The 22,322-nt window shown below is 36.5% G+C and overlaps 1 protein-coding gene across 2 annotated transcripts in view; it reads right to left on the reverse strand.

Moving 5' to 3' along the window:
• Positions 1 to 20,642, reverse strand: part of LOC131155059 (E3 ubiquitin-protein ligase PRT1) — a 36,297-nt gene extending 15,655 nt beyond the window's left edge. Inside the window, exons 1-5 of one of the 2 annotated variants that reach the window (XM_058107968.1) lie at positions 20,393 to 20,642; positions 16,439 to 16,467; positions 16,088 to 16,267; positions 3,065 to 3,460; positions 2,744 to 2,944 (exon numbers count right to left, since the gene is read on the reverse strand). In XM_058107968.1, coding sequence (XP_057963951.1) covers positions 2,744 to 2,944; positions 3,065 to 3,460; positions 16,088 to 16,267; positions 16,439 to 16,467; positions 20,393 to 20,466 — 880 coding nt within the window. In that variant the 5' untranslated portion in view covers positions 20,467 to 20,642. Of the gene's footprint in view, positions 1 to 2,743; positions 2,945 to 3,064; positions 3,461 to 16,087; positions 16,268 to 16,438; positions 16,468 to 20,361 lie in introns of both variants that reach the window. The other variant, XM_058107969.1, reaches the window with a different exon arrangement.
• Positions 20,643 to 22,322: the final 1,680 nt, after the last annotated feature.

The following is a 22,322-nucleotide window of genomic DNA, read 5'->3' on the forward strand; positions in this document are numbered from 1 at the left end:
ATTGGGTACAACTACTTGATGTGGCTCAGTTTTGTTTCAATGCCTAAAGGACCTCAACAACCAACAGGAGCCCTTTTAAGCTTGTTACAAGCCAGCAGCCGTTATTACCTCACACAGTGGGCGAGCTGTACAAAGGAAAGAGTCCCAGGGGGTACATATTCACCAAAGAATAGAGACAGAATGCAGAGATTGCCCAAGCCTATCTAGAGAAAGCTTCTAAGCAGATGAAGAGGTGGGCAGATCAGAAAAGAAGACCACAACACTTTAACGTAGTGCATCCTGTGTTTCACGTCAGCTGCCTCAAGCTATTCAACGCCAACACCGACGATCCGAGAAGAAGTCAGTCAAACAAAGCAGAGTTGAAGACAGTGCAACCTGACAGACGTGAAGTTGAAAATATACTTGTAGAAAGAGAGTTCAAATCCTCAAGGAAGAAGCGGCATGAGTTCTTAGTGAAGCGAAAAGGCCTTTGTGATGAAGAAATCAGCTGGATTTCTGCGGAAGATATGTAACTGTTCGTGGACAAAGTTGAAGTGTACCTAGCGTCAAAGTCAATGAGGACATCAACCGCATAAGTGGGGAAGCATCACGAACTAAGTTTGTTCAGGGCATTATGCTTGCCTATGACCGCTTGTCTCATGCGTTGGGGATGGGTTTCTATCGTGTAAATACTAGTGTAGGTTTATTTTCTACTAGTTGTTTCTCTGTATGCCAAATAAGGTAGTATGACTCCTCGGTCACTTTGACGTTTCCTACTGACAGGATTATATTTGCATATAAAGCTCTTTAGGGGAGGGTGAGTGTTCATCAATCTTGTAAAACACCCTAGCTATTGTCAACGTGTTTGGCCTACTTGCCTCCCTTACCAAACACCCCATGTTAACGGAGGTGTTGTTAATGAATTGCGTTGTTTCAATGTTTACCGCTTGCTTGCCACTGCTTTCGTAATTGCTTACTGCTTCCGCTGTTATTTGATTGAATGATAATGAAAGTGTTTCGTGGATGAATTGTGGTAAGTGATAGGCTGGCTAGTTAAGCAAGAGTGTTTTAGCTAGCGCCGCACAATCCTTTCACAAAGGTGTGAAAATCGTCGGGCCGTGACACCTTGCGCACTAAAAGACAACCACTTAAAAACTCAAACTATGTATTTAGTATGAATTATACTAAAATGCATAATAAACCACATTTTAGTATTATGGTGCACCTCCCCTTTCTGTTGTCAAGCACTTCCATGCTACATGACATACTTTCTTTGCTTTCCTCTTCCCATATTTTTTCTCCTCTCCTCTTGACTTCCATTTGTTTAATTTCTTACGTTCACATTCACAAGAGTTGAGAGTAGTTTCCTATAAGCTTCCTGCATCAAGTTGCAATAAGTTCTAAAGAGTCAAAGCTAGGCTATGATGAATTCCATTTTTGGATAATCCTTTGCTCCAATGAAGTGTGATGTCAAATATCAATTGGATCCAACTGCCCTTGTGAGATTGAATGTCGTCTTTACTTTTAACCAACAACATCACACCCTCCCCAACCTCCTTAAAAAAGAAAAACCTTACCCATCAAAACCTATTTTCAGTAAATTTCTAACTTCTAACCACTTAATTTAAGATCATATTAACACAAATACTTGGAGGTGTCAACATATGAATAATCAATATACTGCCATCTTTAAGGCCTATATATCAAGTCCAAATTTTGTATTTTATTTTCTAATGACAAATTGAGAAATTATCTTTAGGACTCATCTTCTATCATAGCATAACATAACATGAGTCTAATCACTGAGGTTACATATGATTAATGGAATGAAATAGTAATTGTATAGGAGGGATATCGTTCCAGAGGCAAATCATAACACAAAACTTTGTATTACTCCAATGAACAAAAAATAGGCACGGAATGACCATTCTCCAAAATTTTCCAAAATGCCTATTCATATAGTATTCAACTTTAGTTGGAATAACACCTCTTGCAAGTCAGCTTCCTTAAAACAATGCCTTCCTCTCCTTTATAAACTATTATATCTCCATATATTAGCTATTCCACTTTTACTCCATTCCATTATGGGAACCAAATAACCTCACATTAAGGAATGAGAGCAAGAACTTGCATTATTTTGCTCCTTTCCAGTTCATAATTTTCTTTATTCCTTCCCTCCCCCACCCCCAAAAAAAAAATCAAGCATTCTTTTTCCACAACTTTTATGCATCCTTTTCATTCTATTAAACACTCACTCTCTGAAATTGTGTTAAACATTTTAGCACCACATTTTCAAAAATTAGTTACTCAGCTAATGACACATCACAACAAATTCATCCTGCATATAAGAATCATCAAGCTCCATGCAATCATGTCCTGTGAGATCAAAGATTTCATTGTAAGGTAGTGTTTGAGTTAGCCTATCACTCAATAATTTTTTTTTTTCACTCTCTCAAATTCCATAAACTAAGTGCATTAACCAAGCACTGTCAATACGGCAAGATTCATTAAAAACAAAAAGTTTTTTAGGATTCAATTCAATTCATTAACCAAGTAATCAGAATTTCTATTAAATAGCCAAGTCAAACTGGTTGACCATGTTTCACTAATGACATGAACAAAATGGTGAATTCAGTTCTCATATGAAGATGAAAAGAGGCCTAATTTAAGCACTGGGACAAACACTAAAATCCATGCCATAGCTGATAACCATTTCACAAAAGGAATTATTAGAATGAGAAGAACAAATTAAAAATTAACATACCAGTTGTTGGAAATCTGGGCTGAAGATGACCATGTTTGATCTGAACAGCTTTTCTCATGGCATATTCTTCAGGAAATTGTTGCTCCAAAAAATGATCCAGCTCCAAACAGACTTTTGGGAATCCCCTTGGATCCAGACATTGACAAACTTGACACCTAAGTGTCCCATCCATTGGCATCTCGACACAAGTTTTGCAATATGCTAAACAAATAAATAAATAAATAAAATGCAAAAACTAGTTAAAACCAATTGAATAATTGCAGGCACGAGTAACCAAAACCTGACAACATATAAATGTGTTAACTGAAGTGCAGACAGTACCATGGCCACAATTAAGAACTACAGGCTGAAACAGGAGTTCTTTGCATGCAGCACACAATATATCAGCAGTAGACATGCACTTGGCAGATTCACTGATACTCTCAGTTGAATTCTTATCCATAGAAATAGTTTCAGGCACTTCAAAATCTTCAGTTGAACTTGGCTTAGGAATAGTTGTGCTACTGTCTTGAAACAATAGAATGGATTCTGATTGGTCCATATTCGTACTTGATTCCTCTTTCCTTGTGAAACAGGGGTCTGAAAACAAGTTGGATGGAGAACTTGTCATGGAGGAATGCATTAGATTGCCCACAGGGTTCAGGCCTTCATCAGTGTGTGACCCAAATAGAAAAGCATCGAACTGTGGTGAAAAGGAACCGACTTTATTTTCTTTCTCTGAAACATGCAAAAGAAAAAAGAAATGTGAATTGTGAAACCACATAATATCTCTAAAAATGCAGGATGAAAAAGTAAAATTTTGATAATTTCCAATTTCTATAAACAACAGAGCATGGCTGTACACTAAACTAGTAAAGTTAGACTTGGGATGAAATTGTAAATCAATTTCCATGAATACAACCAAGTGATGAAGGTGCTCATGCTGAAGCAGAGACTTGAATCCAAGTCAAGGAAAACCTCCAACTAATTTCAGCTAATGTGGCCAGAATGTAGCACTAGATTCCTAGAATTTGTATAGGGATCCATGTTAAAGAGCACAGATCTTTACGGTCCACTCTTTCCCTTTCCCCAAAGAATCCCTATTCACTTTCTTAATTTTCTTGGCATCTCTCCACAGAACTTTGCACAGATCACAAGATCCTAATCACTAAGTCCCAGTTAGGGAGCACTAACAGAAAAGTGTTTATAGAACTTATCATTTATGACAAGTACTCGTAAACAGTAAGTGCTGGTTGGTATAAGTACTTTTAAAATGACTTATTTTGACTGGCTGTTCACAAGTAATCAGAATATCACAATTTATAAGTGCTGGTGGTAAAGAACCCCAACATCTCTCTCCCCCCCAATTAGATGCACAAGATGGCTTATGGCTGCACTGCGAGAAGCACCGAGTCCCTCCTCCCTCTCTGGCGATGGTCCAGCTGATCAAAAGCCCGCCAACAAGCTTGCTCTCTCCCCAACTGGATGCACAGCAGATCTGGACAGAACGGTCTTCTCCAGCATCGTTGGGCGAGGCTAAAACTCCCATAGTTCAGAATTTGAAACCTTTTTGTAGTTCAGGTCCACCGCCAGATATTGATCTGTAACCAGATCCACAGTCCATAGAACAAGGCTGTGCTTCTCTAATTAATTAATTATATTTATTATAAATTTATAACTAATATAATTATATTAGTTATATAAAATATATTATTATTAATTAGAAAATAATGCTGAATTGTCAAAAATGTTGCAAAACTAATAATTATATTGATCAAATTAATAATATGGTAAAGTTGGAATGGAAGGGAGAAGAAGAAAAGGAGAGGCAAAGAAAAGAAAACTGCGCAGCAGTTTCCTGGAGTCTATGTACAACTCCAGGTCTGCCCTCATATATAATATTATTATTAATAAATTTTTAAAGACAGAAACCCCTTTAATACAACCTAATTACTAAAATAACAAATTCTCTTCTAACACTCCCCTCAAGCTGGAGGTGTATAAATATCACCTAACCCCAGCTTGTAACAACCATTAGACAGAACGGGCATAAATAAAGGCTCTGCAAAAACATCACCTAACTGATCCACATATTTCACAAAGGGAGTCTTCACGAAGCATCGTCACAAAATGAAAATCAACCTCTATGTGCTATGTCCTCTTATGAAACACTGGCTTGCCAGCAATATAAATGGCAGCTTGATTATCATGAAACATATCTTTGGCTTCATTATCAAGAATCCCATCTCTAACATAAGAGACTTCGGCTATATATGCTCACTCAAAGTATGAACTGTAGCTCAATATTCCACTTCAGCACCAGATCTTGCTATAGTAGTTTGTTTTTTGCTATACCAGGTAACAAGATTACCTCACAAATGTACAATAGCCAGTACCAAACCTTCAATCATCAACAAATCCACCCCGATCTGCATCAAAGTATCCTCTAATCTCACAATTTCTATTACGTCTATATATAAAACCTTTACTGGGAGAGCCTTTGAGATACCACAAATTCCTACAAACAGCAACTCAATGTTGTTGTTTGGAATTTTTCATAAACAGACTCGCCACCTCCACTCCAAAAGATATGTCAAGTCTAGTGACAGTCAAGTAGATCAACTTGCCAACCAACTACTTATATCAATGTTTGTCTTCAATGCCCAGTCTAACATCCCAAGACAACTTCACATTGGGATTCATAAAAGCATCAACCGGTTTAGCTCCCAACAAACCAATCTCACATAGCAATTCCAACATATGTTTTCACTGAGATAGATTCTACCCTCCCCTAGTACATTCTCAATACCAAGAAAGTGACACAAAATACCCAAGTCCTAGATTTGAACTTTTCTTGAAGCCATTGCTTAACATTTGCAATCCCACTTTGGTTGTTGCCAGTGATGATGGTATCATTAGCATAAACTACTAGAAGTACCAAACTTGCCTCTGTTTTGCAAACAAAAATCGAATAATCGAAGTAGCGCTGGATAAAGCTAAATGCAAAAACTACAACACTAAATATGCCAAACCAAGCTCAAGGAGGCTACTTAAGACTATAAATGACCTCATGCAACCTGCATACTTTGCCACCCTTCCCCTAAGCAACATACCCAAGAGGCTGTTCCATGTATACCTCTTCCTACAAATCTCCTTACAAGAGGGCATTCTTCACATCCAACTTGAATAAGGGCCAATTAAAATTAATTGCCAATGAGATCAACACACAAACAGAATTTTGTCAAGCAACTAGTGAGGTCTCAAAATAATCAATACCGTATGTTTGGGTGTACCCCTTGTCCCCTTGGCAATCAATCAAGTCTTAAGCCATCAAATAGAGTCACCAAGAAGATATTTGATGGTGTAGACCCAACAACACCTAACCAAATCTTTACCAAGAGGAATATCCACCAAGTCCCAAGTCCCGAGCCCCTCGAGTGGTCAAGGCATCCATTTCTGCATCCATTGCATGCTTCCACCCAAGTTTAGCAAGTGCTTCAACATGCGAGCAAGAGATAGAAATTGAGGAAATAGACAACATAAAATAACACATAGGACTAGGAAGGTGAAGAACTAAAACATAATGAGCAATAGGATAAGCAACTACGGACTGCTAAGCACATGTTTGAGTACCTTTCCAATGAGCAAAATGGGTACATCAAAGTCACATTGGGATCGTTCTTCAGAGCTAGAATTCAAAACAATGATTGGCAAAGAATGCGCCTACATGTTGGTAGTGATGTTTGTGCTTGCTTCCCGTCGTTCATGAACCTTCAATTGTTTCTCCGGTTCAGTAACTAATGGATTTTGAAAGAGGGGGGGGGGGGGGGGCAGAAGATTTCTTGAGAGGGATAGGGTAGGAATGGGAGGATCAACACAAGAGGGGGAGTGAGGCATAAATCGTTGATGGAATCAAAATAGATTCATCCAAGGAGAATCCGACACCAGAGAATTTGGGTGTGCCCTAAAAAAGGTGACATCAGCATTAACATATTCCTACGAGTGAGAGGATCGTAATATTTATACCCTTTTCCCAACAAAGACATGTTTAACAACACTAGGAAGAACTTGTCTTAACCAATATGTGGACCATGAACAAAACATGTGCACCTAAAGACACAAGGCACAACAAGAACATGGATGTTTCTGAGCACACAATGGAGAAGGGAATTTGTCCCCATAGAACACTTAAGGGCATCTTGTTGAGCAGAAAACAAGTTGTAAGAAGAACATTGGTCCAAAAAATTTTAGGAATATGCATATAAAGGGGTAGAGAACGTGCAATGTAAAGTAAATATCTATTTTTTCATCAACTGCTCTATTCTACTGAGGGGTATGTGTACATGATGTTTGATGAATAATCCCTCTGGCCAAGTAAAAAGATTGAAGTTCATTTTGAACAAATTCAAGTGCATTATCAAATCAAAAAATTTGATTAGTGATGCCAAATCGAGTTTTTATTTCTTGGTAGAATTGAGTAAATACATTCAAAAATTCTAACCTATCTTTTAACAAATAGATCCAAGTCATATGCATAAAATCATCCACAAATGACACAAAATATTGATCACCAGTCAAATTTCTTAACTCCACACAGGCCCCAAATATGAATAAATAAGAGAAAACAATGATTTACTATAGGAATCAACTCTAGACAAAAATGATGTCCTAATATGCTTTCCCAATTGACATGCAGAACACTCAATATGAGAAACAGACTTGAACATAGGAAAACCTTCTTGTTGTTTTTGAAGGAATGGATGACCCTTACAAGTGCATCACTGATGAAAGGAAACACCATGAGTAGAAATAAAGGAACTCGAACGACAAGAATTAGACCCACCATGACCATGGCAAAAATTACAAAGACCATCCTTCTCAAGCCCTCCACCAATCCTCTAATTCATTTAGAGATCCTAAATAACACAACGAGAAGGAAAAAAAAGGCCACAGAATAGTTACGAGATTTAGTTAATTGGCGAACTGATAGCAAGTTGAAGAAAATTTAGGCACATATAACACAAATGAAAGAGGAATAGAAAGAATTGAGAAAATATTTCCAAAACCAGAAATCGACGTAACCGAGTCATCAGCAAGAGTAACCTTAGCGTGCAAAGTAATGGAGTTCAAGGACTTAGACAAATTTGGACTACCTATCATATGGGAGAAGACACCAAAACCCAAAGTTGCAAAAACATGCAAAAAAGCTAACATGGTGGATAACGTACTCAACTCCCCAGTAGAGTGCCTAGGTGCATTTGAATATATATATTGAGAATTGCCACAATGAACTTCTCGTCATAATAAACAAATGCTGCCATGACCACAAACCAAATCTCGTCCTTGTCCTCCATAACATCCCTTACTATGGTTAGAGGTAGCATCCATGGCTGAATTATCGTGGGATAGAGCTTGGGAAGAAGTCAGGCAGCACACACTAGCATAATCATCACGTTCAGGACTTCAAAAAACCAGAATGCACAACACTTCAAGCTCCCCAAAATCCAGAACTTCAAGGGGCAGCTATGACTACAGAACTGAGCTTACAGTATCCTAGGAGAAACTGCTTAACCACCAAGAACAGAAGAGACCACAGAAAAGTACTACAGACAACCTGGCAGCAGCTCCAGGCATTATAGCTGGCAGTACTGGAAACAAACGCAGAAAAGAACAGGAAATAAGTATTTAAACACCAATCAAAACTAACCAGCAATCTTTACAAAATTCAAGCAATCAAACACAAGAACACAGCATCAAAACAGCATCATCAGCAAACCACAAACAGAGTGACAGAGGAACAGCAGCAGCAGCATACTAGAAATAGAGTTATAACTGACTTCACATCAGCAAATCACCATGAAAACACAGTTTGCTGCCAAGGATGCTGCACTACGTGACCCAGAAGAAGGGTGTCCTTAAAAAACTCTCAAACCAACTAGAAAATTAGATTTGAGCATCAATTAAGGGAGGATAAGAAAAAAAAAAATGAAAAACGGAGTATCAAAACCAATTAAGATAAACCAGATTTGAAGAAGATCAATGCTCTGATACCATACTGTTGAGCTAGAGAAGGAGGAAAGAAAAAAAGGGGAGGAGAAGAAAACAAAACTGAGCAGCAGTTTCCTCGAGTCTACGTACAGCTTCAGGTCTGCCCTCATATATATTATTATTAATAAAAATAAAGTTTTTAAGGGGCAAAAATACCCCTATTAACACAACCTAATTACTGAAATAACACATTCTCTTCTAACAAATAATATTATTATAAACAGAAATACTGATAGTATATAATTATTAGTTAGAAAATAAAAATGATGAAATATGTTAATTGTAAAAAAATAATTAAAAATGTTAATTTAATTAAAAAATATTAAAAACATTCTCACATAGTTAAGAACAATATATTATTTTATAATGTATGAGTTATATTTGAAATATTATATTATTAAAAATGTGAATCGCCAAACACCACGTATTTTACAAATATGTACTCAGAACTTTTTTTAGACAGAGTCATAGTTTTTAACTCGTAGAAATCATCCAGATCAGCACTTACTATTACTACTAATCAAATTTAGCAGTTTTATAATTTCAACACTTGTTGATAAGATGTTATTGATAAGTTGCTCCAAACAGTCCCATTCCTAGTAACATGTTTCCCTAATGTATTCCCAAACTAGTCTAAAAATTAAAATGATTCCATAATGCATTTCCAAGCTGATATAGGAACAAAGATGATAGGAATCACCCTCTGCATCACAAATACGTGCCCATAAACTCTCTATTTGCTTAATCTAGTGCATTTCCAAGTCAATGGACCTTACTTACATGAAACTTCCATACAAGGTGTCACAAGCCAAGCTTGTTCAGGGCATTATGCTTGCCTGTGCCACTTGTCTTGTGTATATGGTATAGGCAAACATCATGTAAATAGTAGTGTAGGTTTAATTCTTTGACTACAATGAGTAGGTTAATGCCTTGGTGTAAAATGGGACTACGAGTCTTGGTTCAATTTGATGTTTCCTAGTGCTAGAGCTAGAATAGCATAGAAGTCCTTTTAGGGAAGATCAATTACTGTAAAGATCACTATCTTTTGTAAAAGTGGTTAGCCTATTTTCCTCCCTCGCTAAACACATACAGAGATGTGAATAATGAATTGTATACGCATGACTCTCATTTGCTTTCATGTTTGCTTAATGCTTCCGCCTACTTTACCTTCAATGGTTGTGAATTTGTTCATGTGGTGAAACTCAGTATACTTTCGGCGAACAAGTTAAGCAAGGGTGCTATAACTAGTGTGGAACAACCCTTCACAAGGAGTTAGGTGTTCAGCCAGTGACAGTATTGCAGTTTGGTTAATTGCTTTGTGATGAACTTGCCTTCATATTGTGAGATTGTGTCAAGCATAGGTGGGAGTACCATGTTACGCACTAATACCAAGATAATGATGCACTAGAGGCTTGCATGCTATCAATGTGGCTGTCGAGATGGCCAAACTTGCGCAATGTGTAGATGTAGTGGATGGAGGACAAAAGCATCAACAAGGTTCCCTCATGGAATTGTCAGAGGATTTTCATGTTATTGTGGAAGTGCTACAAAACAATATAGTAAGCTTACTGCCAAGGTGAACCTTATGGTTCGTGATGTCAGGATTTCCAACTCTATAGTGGCAAAGTATGGAAAAGAAAGGGTGCCAGAACCCAAAGCATGTAGAGGTGCCCATACCATAAGAAGCTAGAAATGCCAAGAGATATTAAACTCTTTCTCAACTCAGGTATATGTCTTACATTATACAATGTTCTTACAACACCATCAAACATTTTTATCTTTACATTTCCTATGCCAACAATCTTGCAAGAAGCATTATTATCCATAAGAACTGATCTAGAATGTACTAACCTGTAAGTGCTGAACCACTCCTTATTCAGAGTCATGTGATAAGAACATGCCGAGTCAAGTATCCAAGAGTCCTTTAGATTATCCGACTTCGCTAAAACTGATAGAACATCACCATTCGCTGAATCTTCTTCTTGAACAATATTCACAGATTTTAAAATCCCCCCACGCTTTTCAGCATTTCCCTTCTTCCAATCCGGACACTCCGGTTTCACATGCCCCTTTTTACCGCATTTATAACACCAGATTTCCTTCTTCTTCTGGGATTAATTTCGGGATGATTACTGACTAGACCCATTCTTAAAATTTCCTTTGCCTCGATCATTACTACCCTTTTATCACAAGTTCTTCTCCTTTATCACATATCTTCAATCTTTAATGAAAGTTTAACAAGGCACTTGTTACCTCTTCCAGATCGAGAGTTTCTTTTCCCCACGTAAAAGTCGTCACAAGATTCTCGTAGGTATGAGTCGAGGGCGAAGAATTTAACAGCATCAAAGCCTTATCATCCTCATCAAACTTCACATCAACCCTCATTAAATCACTTATAATTTGATTAAAGGCATTGATGTGTTGATCTAGACTTGATCCTTCAACCATCTTAAGCCAAGATAAATCTGCTTAAGAAACAGTTTGTTATTGAGGGATTTAGACATGTACCGACTTTCTAACCTTCGCCAGATAGCTGCTAAAGAATCCTCCTCCATCACCCGATAGAGAACTTCATCGGCCAAACACAAGCGTATTGTTGACGCAGCCTCTGCTTTTAAATCAACCCATATTGTCTCATCCATTCCTTCCGGTTGAGTATCAAGTAAAGCCTTAGTCATTCCTTGTTGCACAAGAATGTCCTTCACTCTCCTCTGCCATAAACCGAAGTTTCCGGTTCCATCGAATTTGACAACGTCAAATCTTGCGGAAGACGATCCCAACGCCATAACAACAATCGCTCTGATACCAATTTGTTGTAATATGGATCGAAAAATGAAGATGCACAATGGAAATAAACACAAGAAGTAATTAACACAACCAGAAAAAGAACAACAACACGATTTACATGGTTTGCCAAAGCCTACATCCACAGAAGCAATGGCACACAAATTTCACTATGGAAATCACAATGTATACAATACACTTCTCAAATGATCACTCACTATTCAATATATGCCCAGAATAACATATATAGAAGTTCCTCAGAGGTTTCCCCCCGTTTGCCCAACCACCCAACGTTCAAAAATTCAAAATTCAGAAAAACTGCTCGCAGCCCAAGCGTTTTTCATCGATGAGTACAGGGCTTCGTCGATGATCCACAGAAGACACTTCATCGACGAGAACAGACTTTCGTCGACAAATCCAAAAGTCTAAGATTTCCTGCTCTTGGTATTTTCACGTCGACGAATTTCAGAGCCTTCGTTGACAAACCGTTGCTGTCACCTCATCGACGAACAGAGGGCATTCGTCGACGATCTCTGCTGTGCTGCCCCTTCATGTTTTTTTTCCTCTTCCTTCTTTGCTTACAAAAACCAAAGTATAAGAGCCACAAATAACAACTTGGCTGTGATCGAGTTTGTTCAGGGCATTATGCTTGGCTGTGACCGTTTGTCTCGTGCGTTTGGGATGGGTTTCCATCATGTAAATACTAGTGTAGGGTTATTTTCTAGTAGTAGTTTTCCCCTATGCTAAGAAATGCAATATGACTCCTCAGTCACTTTGATGTTTCCTACTGCAAAAGTGAGAATAGCATAGAAAGCTCTTTAGGGGAGGGTGAGTGTTCATCAACTTGTAAAACTCACTAGCTGTTGTCAACATGTTTAGCCTACTTGCCTCCCTCGCTAGACACACAATGTTAACAAAGCTATTGTTAATGAATTACGTTGCTTCAATGTTTACTGCCACTGCTTTCATAAATTGCTTACTGCTTCTACTTATGTTTGGTTGAATGACAATGAAAGTATTTTGTGAGTGAATTGTGGTAAGCGATAGGTTGACTAGTTAAACAAGAGGACTTTAGCTAGCACCGCACGGTCCATTCACAAAGGTGTTAAATATTCAGCCCCCCGTGACACCCGCGACCGCGACTTTGAACCTTGGTGCTAAAGCTAAAATAGCAGAGAAAGCTCTTTAGGAGAGTTTCATTAGTCATTGTAAAACTCACTAACTTTTGTAAACATGTTTTGCCTACTTGCTTCCCTTGCTAAACACATGTTTCTTACGCAAGTGTGAATCATGAATTGCATTGATTTATAGTCTGCCTCGTGATTCTCATTTACTTTTATGTTTGCCTACTGTTCCTACTTACTTTGCATTCAATAGTTTTAATTCGTTAATGTGGTGAAATTGTGGCATACTTTTGGTTACTAATTAAGCAAGGGAGGTGCTATAACTAGTGTCATGGGGCCCTTCACAAGCTGTGAAGTGTTTGGCCCTTAACAATCGGTATTAAAGCCACCTTGGGGATACTATCATGCGGTTGGATCCTACGTAGAGGTGTAGTTCGCACACAAAAGTGTGGCCACCCTGACGAAAGCATCAGAGCCATAGATTGGACGGAAGAGCTTGTCATGATCTCACATCAAATGTGTTCTAGGGAAAATGTGGGCTTATAACGGTGGTTTGGGCTCTAACTATGTGAGGCACCTTTTATAGGACAAACTCATGAGGCCAATGGGCCAAAGCAAACAATGCCTCAATAGCGCTGGGCCAAGACCATTACACAAGGGGATGCCCCTGCTTTAGAATCTCAATTCAAAACTTACTATATATAACCTGGACAAAATTTCATTCAGATTATGAGTTAGCTAGCACTTGTTAGGAAGAAACCTCACTCCATTCATTATAAACCTCAAACTAGTTTTAGTGGGCTGAAAAGTTTGTTATTTCATATCCAATGGAAATGGAGCTATAATACAATTTTGCAACCTAGGCATTGTGATGAGATACTCCATGAAATCGCACTAGTTAGTTGAAGTTGTACATATCTAGTGGTTTAATACTTTTATAAATACTTTTAGAACACAGACAGGTGTGTGCCTAGTTTACAAAATCTCTTCCTAAACGCTTCTAGGCTTTTGACTCTTCTACATCTTTATGCATCCACACACCTACCCTGTTTTGTGCAACTATAAATTGAACTGATGCAAAGCATGTTAACAAGAAAGGAAAATTTCAACATTATTTCTATTGGAACAATTACAAGTCACTTAGATCACATGGGATTTCCATTTCATTAGGAATCTTAATGAGAGGAAAGAACTAGTCAATTTTGTGGAGCTTCTTAAAAATTTTGATCCCCACTCTAGCCATGATCCAAGAATTTGGAAAGGGCAAGGGCCACTGCGATTTTCTCTTGTAAATACTTTTCAACATAGTTAGTGAAAGCCTCCCCTCCCCTTCTTTTTGTTTCGATAAAAGCTAAAGGAGAGCAAAAATTCCCTCAAAGATTAATACATTCACCCATCATTTGATCATAAATAGCATTAATACTAAAGGCCTGTTATCAGGTGAGAAAACAAAATTTGTGCAATGTTTAACTAGTTCCAAACTCTTTTTTCATTGTCAAATAAGCTAGTCCTAGGTGATTTTAGGACATTTCATAGAAGAACATGCAAAGATATCGAACATTCTAATTAGAGGCAACTTTCTAATTTCTCTCCCTCACAGAGCCCATGTTGTGGGCATAGTTCTGGAATTGTTTTTGAGGGTCTGATGTCATTTGGATAGCCCCACACGCTATTTTTCCAGTGTATCAGTATGCTGTGTGATTTCTCAAAAATCTTCAAATCTTAAGTTACTTAACAACTTTTGCGACTGATTTTCCTTAGCCTTACACAGATTGAGGGCATAGAAGATTTTAGGCAGATCAGTCTGTTAATTGATTGCAGTCGTTCTTCTTCTAGTCTCTGTCTTCCTCATCTTTGTTCTTCGCTAACCGTAAATAATGTATATTTACCATTGGTATCCTATAGCAGCTGCAGTAGTCTGATAATGGCCTCAACCTCGTGGTCTTAAATTTCCACGAAATTGTCGAAATTTCCGATTTCCGTCACCTTCGAAATCGAAATGGCAATCGATTTCCGTCTTGCATAATTTCCGTCGAAATCTCAATAAATCATCCGAAATTTATCAAAACCTCGAAATTTTAGTGAAATTTGTCCAAATTTATCGAAACCTCGAGAGTGAAGTGAAATTTCTCTTTTAATTTATTTTATTGAAACAAAAGGTTATCATAAGTGCTCTTGAAATTATATGAAAAAATAAACTTATAGTAATATTTTATTTAACCATTCATGTCTAAATTATCAATATTTGTATAATAAATAATATTTAAATGATTTATGAATTTCATTTGCATTAACTGAATATGTATAATGTACATTATCTTACAAACATGTTTGATACACATACTATTTTACAACTTTTCCACCTCATACAAAACATAGATGTATTTAATTTGTAATATATTAGTCTTAAAACTTATATTTTTATGTTTGTTAACCATTTCTAAAGTTTCACAAAGAATTCCATGCTTTACTACTAGTTTCCATTATTTTTTCAAATCGAAATCGAAATTTCCGTACTTTTGGAGCTTCGAAATTTGAGTCAAAATCGAAATTTAAGACCTTGCTCAACCTCATGCGGCCATTTTGCGGCAGCAGTGGTCTGCTGCAGCTGCTATGTCTCTGATATTTTCTTTTTTCCTAATTTCCATTTCCTCATTGCTGGAGCAGTGTCTAAAGGAACCGGGACTCAGCTACTATTCCAACCCACACTACCAACCCACGGAAAGTGCTGTTTTTATGTTGATAAATTTATTGAGGATACAAAAATTATATGGAATTGAAAGTTGTATAAAACTTGGGAAACAAGGAAGAAATGTTGGGGATAATAAGGTTAAGGATGCTACAATGAAAGTGCAAGACAAAAACTTGAAAAGTAAGGTCCAAGAACCACCACTAGATTGGCTCCACTTAGAATGCCCAATTCCATAAAACAGAAGATCAAAGTATTTTTGAACATCTAATTTTACAGCATGTACACATCAAATTCATTATTCTAAGCTGGTTTTGGAGCACTTGATTAACAAACTTGTCATCGCATTTTAAAGTACTCTACCTTCAATAACTACAAGGGATAAGAAAATGGTTCCAAAAGATGCAGCCTCAATTAATGTTTTAGCATGTACATGTCGTGGTGGGTTCAATAACCTATTTCTCAGCTGTGTACATTATTTTTTAAAAAAATCAAAAATGAAGTTGCAAATACAGATTAGAGAATATTAATATCCTGTAAAGGTGGGTTGAACAGCACTATGATACTTGGATGAAAGATCTAATGTAAGGTTAAAATCTCCTATACTTGGTTAAATGACTTATTATCATTCCTTTTTATATTCCTGATACAAATTAGCAGAAACATTGCATATGACATGCACATTAGTGTTCATGTGCAAGTGGCACGTGGTGAGCTTACCCAAAATCTGATTTTTCCTCCTCTCATATGCATCAGGGTACATCTTCAAGAGCAAGAAGTGAAGCATCTGACAGATGGATGGGAAGTGATAATATGGATGCCTACATATTGGACAATGCGACTCACGAAAACCACTCATGGATTCATGCACACACCAAAAACAGGACATGTGGCCACAAGCTGCAACCAAAGAAAGTGAAAATTTTTTGATAAAATACAAAGATAATATTTAAATAAACATATATCAGACTGAAAGACCATACTCCCTTCAAAGAGGAAGCAAAAACAAAAGCATGTCTCTAGCCACTTTCTACAAAAAAACATCTCTTGCATTAACTAGCGGCATCTTACCCAGCACAACAGGCTTGTACAGGATATCCCTGCAACACAAAATTAAACCCGTCTTTAGAAATATCAAAAGAAAATCAAAATAGGTAATAAGGATCCAAAACAAGCGAACACACAATGAAAATGATCCTGCATCAAATGAAGGCTGACCCTCCCATTCAGTGACAAACAGAGAAAACAATGATAGTTGTAGCATCAATAAGACTTTAGATGAAGGTTCATTATGGTTAAGAAGACCAAAAATATTATGAGTTGATGTTGGAATAGTTGTGAAATGCGTCTCATTTGTTTCTACATGGTTCTTTTGTCCAAAGTCAGTGGAGGAGCTCTCGTGATGGATGACTGCCTAAATCCTTTAGGTCGTCTTTCAGGCAAAAAATTAGGAAACTGTGATTGTATTAGGATTTTTTGTTGAGTCATTTCCAGCTGTTTTAGGGCTTTTATGTAATTTTGTGTTTAATTTAGCTGTTCGATCAGAATTCCAGACTGTTCTCTCTCTCTCTCTCTCTCTCTCTCTCTCTCTCTCTTACAGAATCTCTTTCTTCTTCTTCATCCTTATTTCTTCTCCTCCGGTTTTTCTTTGTTTTGTCTCTTACTCTCATTCTGTCACTCTCTGTTCTTCACTCTCTCTCTGTTCTATCTTCTATCCTCACTTTCCGTCCAGCAGTTTTTTTATTTTATTTATTTATTTTTTGCTGACATTTTCTGTCCACCAGTTGTACTCTTCTTCTTCCCCCTTTTTCTGTTCTTCTTTCTACTTCTCCCCTTTAATTCTCTCTATCTCTCTCTGTTCCTGACTTTCTTTCCCTGTCCTACATCATCTTGACAATTTCTTTTATTTGTTTCAGGAAAGGTGAGGGCATAAAGAGGTTGTGGAGGTATGCTCTTTGGGCTGTGTTAAAGGGAATTTGGCTTGAAAGGAATGCTAATATTTTTTTCTGGAAAGAGATTACCAAAGGGGCTTCTCCGGGATAGAGTGATATATTTGGCTTAAGTGTTGCTGCTTTTAAGATATCAACTGAGACTGGATGGCGCTATTAAATTGATGTTGTCTTTTCTCACTGTGACTTTTGAGTAAGGAATTGTTCCCCTTTATTGTATCTGTTCCTCTTTCCTACTCTTAATAAATCTTTTTTTCTATCAAAAAATAATAATAATAATAATAATAATAATAATCTATGGCTATCAAACTGACAGTTTGACAGGCTAGTCCAGCTCTTAATCAGCTGCTAATAATTTAACATCAGGGTAAAACCAACCAAACAGTGAAACTCACCTCTGCTTTTAGTTTTTGGTTCCAAGGTCTTAAATTTTGATTTCGAATAAAATTTCAAAGCCCCCAAAGTACAGAAAGTTCAATTAAAATTTCAATTTCAATGTCAATTTTGACTTTCATTTGAAAAAAAAAAATGGAAATTAGTAGTAAAGCATGGAATTCTTTTATGAAACTTTAGAAATGCTTAATAGACATAATAATGTAAGTTTTAGGACTAATATATCATAAATAAAATACATCTATGTTGTCTATGAGGTGCTATAGTTGTAATACAATGTGTATTAAACATATTAGGTGATATAAATGAAATTCATAAATCAATTAATATATATTTATTCTACAAATAAAGATAATTTTGGCATTGATGGTTAAATGAAATGCTATTGAAAGTTTAATTTTTCATGTAATTTAAAAGCCCTCGTAATAATAGTTTGTTTCAATTAAAAAAATATATAAATTAAGAGAGAAATTTGAGTTTGCATCTAAATCTCACATTTGAATTCTAAGGAAATTTCATTCAATGGTTAAAATTTTGACAAGTTTCGTTAAGATTTTGAGATTTTGATGAATTTTGGATGATTCATTGAAATTTCGAAGGAAATCATGCAAGAAGGAAATCAACTGCCATTTGAATTTCGAGGGTAGCAGAAAGCAGAAATTTCGACAGAAATTTTGATAATTTTATGGAAATTTAGGACCATGTTTGTTCTCATTTTTTTTTTTTTTTTTGCAAGATCATTTTATTGAAAATTTGTTGCCAGCATTATGTCTCAAAAATTCATTAAAAACTCTCTTACAGCACTGCTAGCTTAAAATCACTCACCATCATATTCATTATTAGATATCCCATCTGTTCAATGCATTCATTTGTTATCATTCATTATCTTGGGACTAGTCAACATTCATAATACTCATCCAGCAGACATTTATTCATGAATTTCCCTGCATTTACAGTCATACTCGCACACACAAGCACAAATATAAATAGCACACACAAACACAAATATAAATGACACACACAAACACAAATATAAATATACACATACATACATACATACATACATACATAAATACATACATACATACATGCATGCATACATATATATATATATATATAAGGAACTTATTAAAGAGGAGGAATAATATATAAGGAAAAGAAGTCCTCCTAACAAGAAAAAGAAAATGAAAAGTACATACAAATAGTCAAAAAATGCCATGGTATCACACTAAACATCTGAGGCAGTCACAGGTTTAAAGGTGAATTTGTAAGAGTGATATCACCCCTATGAGGCCTTGTGATTGTGGACTTTTCCTTGCAGGCACTTTAGGCTGCAATCTCGGGACCTTTCCTATTTTTTTACCTTTGGCCTCCCACTCGGAGCCAATTTCAAAAACAAGGGTGTTTGGGTTCCCGTAAATTGGCGGATTTGAAAGGAAACTGGCTGGATGGAAAAGAAATTATCTGTCCAAGAGTGGCAGATTCACTCCAATCAAAAGCACCTTAGCCGATCTCCCAGGTTATTTTGTGTTTCTGTTCCCCATACCTAGTGTGGTTGCCAAGAGATTGGAAGAGAATCAAAGAAGATTCCTTTGCGGGAACACAGGATAGGAGTTCAAATATCATCTTGTAAGTTATCAAACAACCCATGAAAAAGGGAGGGCTTAGCCTTAGATCCCTTCTTACTTTCAATAAGGATCTCCTGGGAAAATGGTTGTAAAGGTTCATGTCTGAAAGAAATAATTTCTGGAGGGATGTTATTGCCACTAAATATTGGCTTCATCATCACAAATAGGTCTCCAAAGAGGTTATAGAAGGCTATGGGACAAGCATTTGGAATTTCATCAGGAGAGGGTGGGAGAATTTCTTCTCTCGCATTCATTTCAGCATGGGAAATGGGGAGGATGTGTTTTTTTGGCATGACACTTGGTGTTACAAGTCCCAACTTAGCTCTTCATTCCCTTCCATTTTTAGGCTTGCCTGCAGCCCTTATATGTCATCACCATGAACACACTAACCGTGGGACCTTCTGGAATGTTCCCCTGATCAAGAATGTTTACAATTGGGAGACTGGTATTCTTATAAGCTACTGTGGGCGGAATGCGATTCCGCCTGGAATGGTCATTCCATCATTTGGGGGACTAATGATTCCTCCTTAAACTCATGGGAATTACCATTCCATTCCTACTTCGACTTTTATGACTATTATGATATTTAACAAATTAAATAATATCAAAAATGCCCCAAATCTAAATAAGCCCAATGCTCTTCTTCACACCTCTCTCAAAGGAACCCTAGCCACAGCCTCCTCCATCTCTACCTAGTGCTGCAGCATCCATTCTCTCTGTCTCCGCCGTAGCTGTAGTTTCCCCAAGAGAAACTACAGACCTCCTCAAGAACCTTCCCGAAAAAACTCCCCCACACAGCAAATTTTTTTCCCTAAAACAGATCGAACCTAAGAAATAATGACTGATAGAAATAGCGTACAATCTCAATTTTTCCATCTACACAAAATTTATACTGAGAAAGCAATTCGTGCCAAACAAATGCACAGCCTCGCTTAAAACTAAGCAATTGAGTCATACGACGTCTGAAGAAAAATGACTACGACTGAAAGAAAACAAAGAGGGCGCATAGAAATTGAGGATTTACATAGGTTCAAGCGAGAGCTCAAAGCACTTACAAACAGATGCAGCATATAAAAGCTTCGGCGATTTCTTCCGATTCACCGCCATCTGAATTTTGAACTTCGTCCATCGTTTTCCAGAGAGGGAGAGAGACAACTGGTCAATCCCTCAAACGATAAAGATCAAGTTCCTCCCAAGCGGCCGAGCCGACGAGGCCCGCGGGTGAAGGAGAGAGGGTGAGGAGGGCGATGGGAACCAGAATGTGCACACACACCAAGTGTGCATAGGGACATCTTGAGTTTTTACCCATTTTATTATTAAAATAAAATAAAATATTAAATAATATTCAATTTGAAAAAAAATTTCTCAAACTAATATTCATGTAACCTCACAACTTGATGTTGCGAGATTTAAAGCTGATAGGTGAGTGGAAAGGTGGCGCGTGGCATGGGACTGAGCAAATTTCGCAGCATCAAGTTGCGATATTTAAAGCGACTAGTAAGCGGGAAGGTGACGTGTGGCACAGGGCTCTGCAAATCTCGCAGGACCAACCTGCGAGATTTTACTGCACAAAAGTTTACTAAGCTGACGCGTGGCAAATCTCACAAGTTGGTCCTGCGAGATTTGTTTCGCCTATTATTCTACCCCTTCCTACTTCAATTTTCTTCACGTTGCAGAGCAGAGAGCAAAGGCTGAACAATTTTCTTCGCGTTGCAGGTTACCGTTGGCAAACGAACGTTGTTGGGTTACCGCTGTTGCTCGTGAACGTTGCTGGTAGGAGTTGCTTGAGGAGGAAGATTATAAAAGGAGGAGATGGGGTAAGGCCTTTGAAACCTAAGCTCATTATTTTTTTAGAGGAAAATACATATTCTTTGATTGATTGGTTGATTTGTTAGTGTGCATTATTTAGTCCAAATTACTTTCAAATCGTTGATTGAAGGTTTTTATTTCAAACTCCCAAATTTTAAATATGTATTTTAATTTTGTTCGGTTTCCATTTAATTTTTTTATTGCAATTTTTGTTATAAGTGTATTGGAAATTTATATATATATAACAATCATGAGATGATATATTGATAATTTTAGATCCAATAATTAATAGATGATTTTTTTCTTAATTTTAAAATTGAATTATATTGCATCACTAATTAATATGTTAAAATATATGATTAGTTTTAAATATGCTTTACACTAAAATTAAAAATATTTTTAATTGATAATTATGTTCTTATTATTTTAACTAACATTAAAATGTTTTTATTAAATGATAATAATGAATATATTATTATGTAATAAAATATAATCTTATTCTTGATGTATATACATAACATGTGATTGTCATATTTTATATGTATGAATTACATATTGTGATTGTCATATCTTGTGTTTATGTATATACATACTGTAAGAATTACATTTCTAATGGATTTTTATTTCTTGAATAGCTTGTTTGATCTTATGTTTCATATTTTTAGTGTCTCATTTGATCACAACCAAATTCATCACTTTTCATATATTATAGACAATAGCTGCTTGTATAACTTTTGTCTTGTGATCCTTTGTACTCTTCAAATTAGTCAACTTGTTTGAAATTTTATTCCACTTCAAGATTTGAAACTGAAGACTTAGTTGTTCCATTGATCCCTTAAATATCATTTAAATTTTGTTATAATTTACTTCCTAACTTAGCACTGGAAATCATATGCTGGATATTTTCATAATATATGTTTTTAATTTTCTAAAAAAAACTTATTTATTTTATTTATTCATAATTCTAAGTCATATTGTGCATAATGGTAGTAATAACTTATATAAAAATATGGTACCTGTGGGGGGATAGGACAAATTAAGAAGCATGCATTGAGATAATAATTTTTCATAATTCTAGGTCATATTGTGCATAAAGTGATAAAGTGCTAATTGAATTATATTTTTCGAAATGAGTTTATATAAATGCCTTAAAACTTCTCAAATTGTAGTTAATAA

This window comes from Malania oleifera, chromosome 5 (genome assembly GCF_029873635.1).
Source record: "Malania oleifera isolate guangnan ecotype guangnan chromosome 5, ASM2987363v1, whole genome shotgun sequence".
Classification (NCBI taxonomy): domain Eukaryota; kingdom Viridiplantae; phylum Streptophyta; class Magnoliopsida; order Santalales; family Ximeniaceae; genus Malania; species Malania oleifera.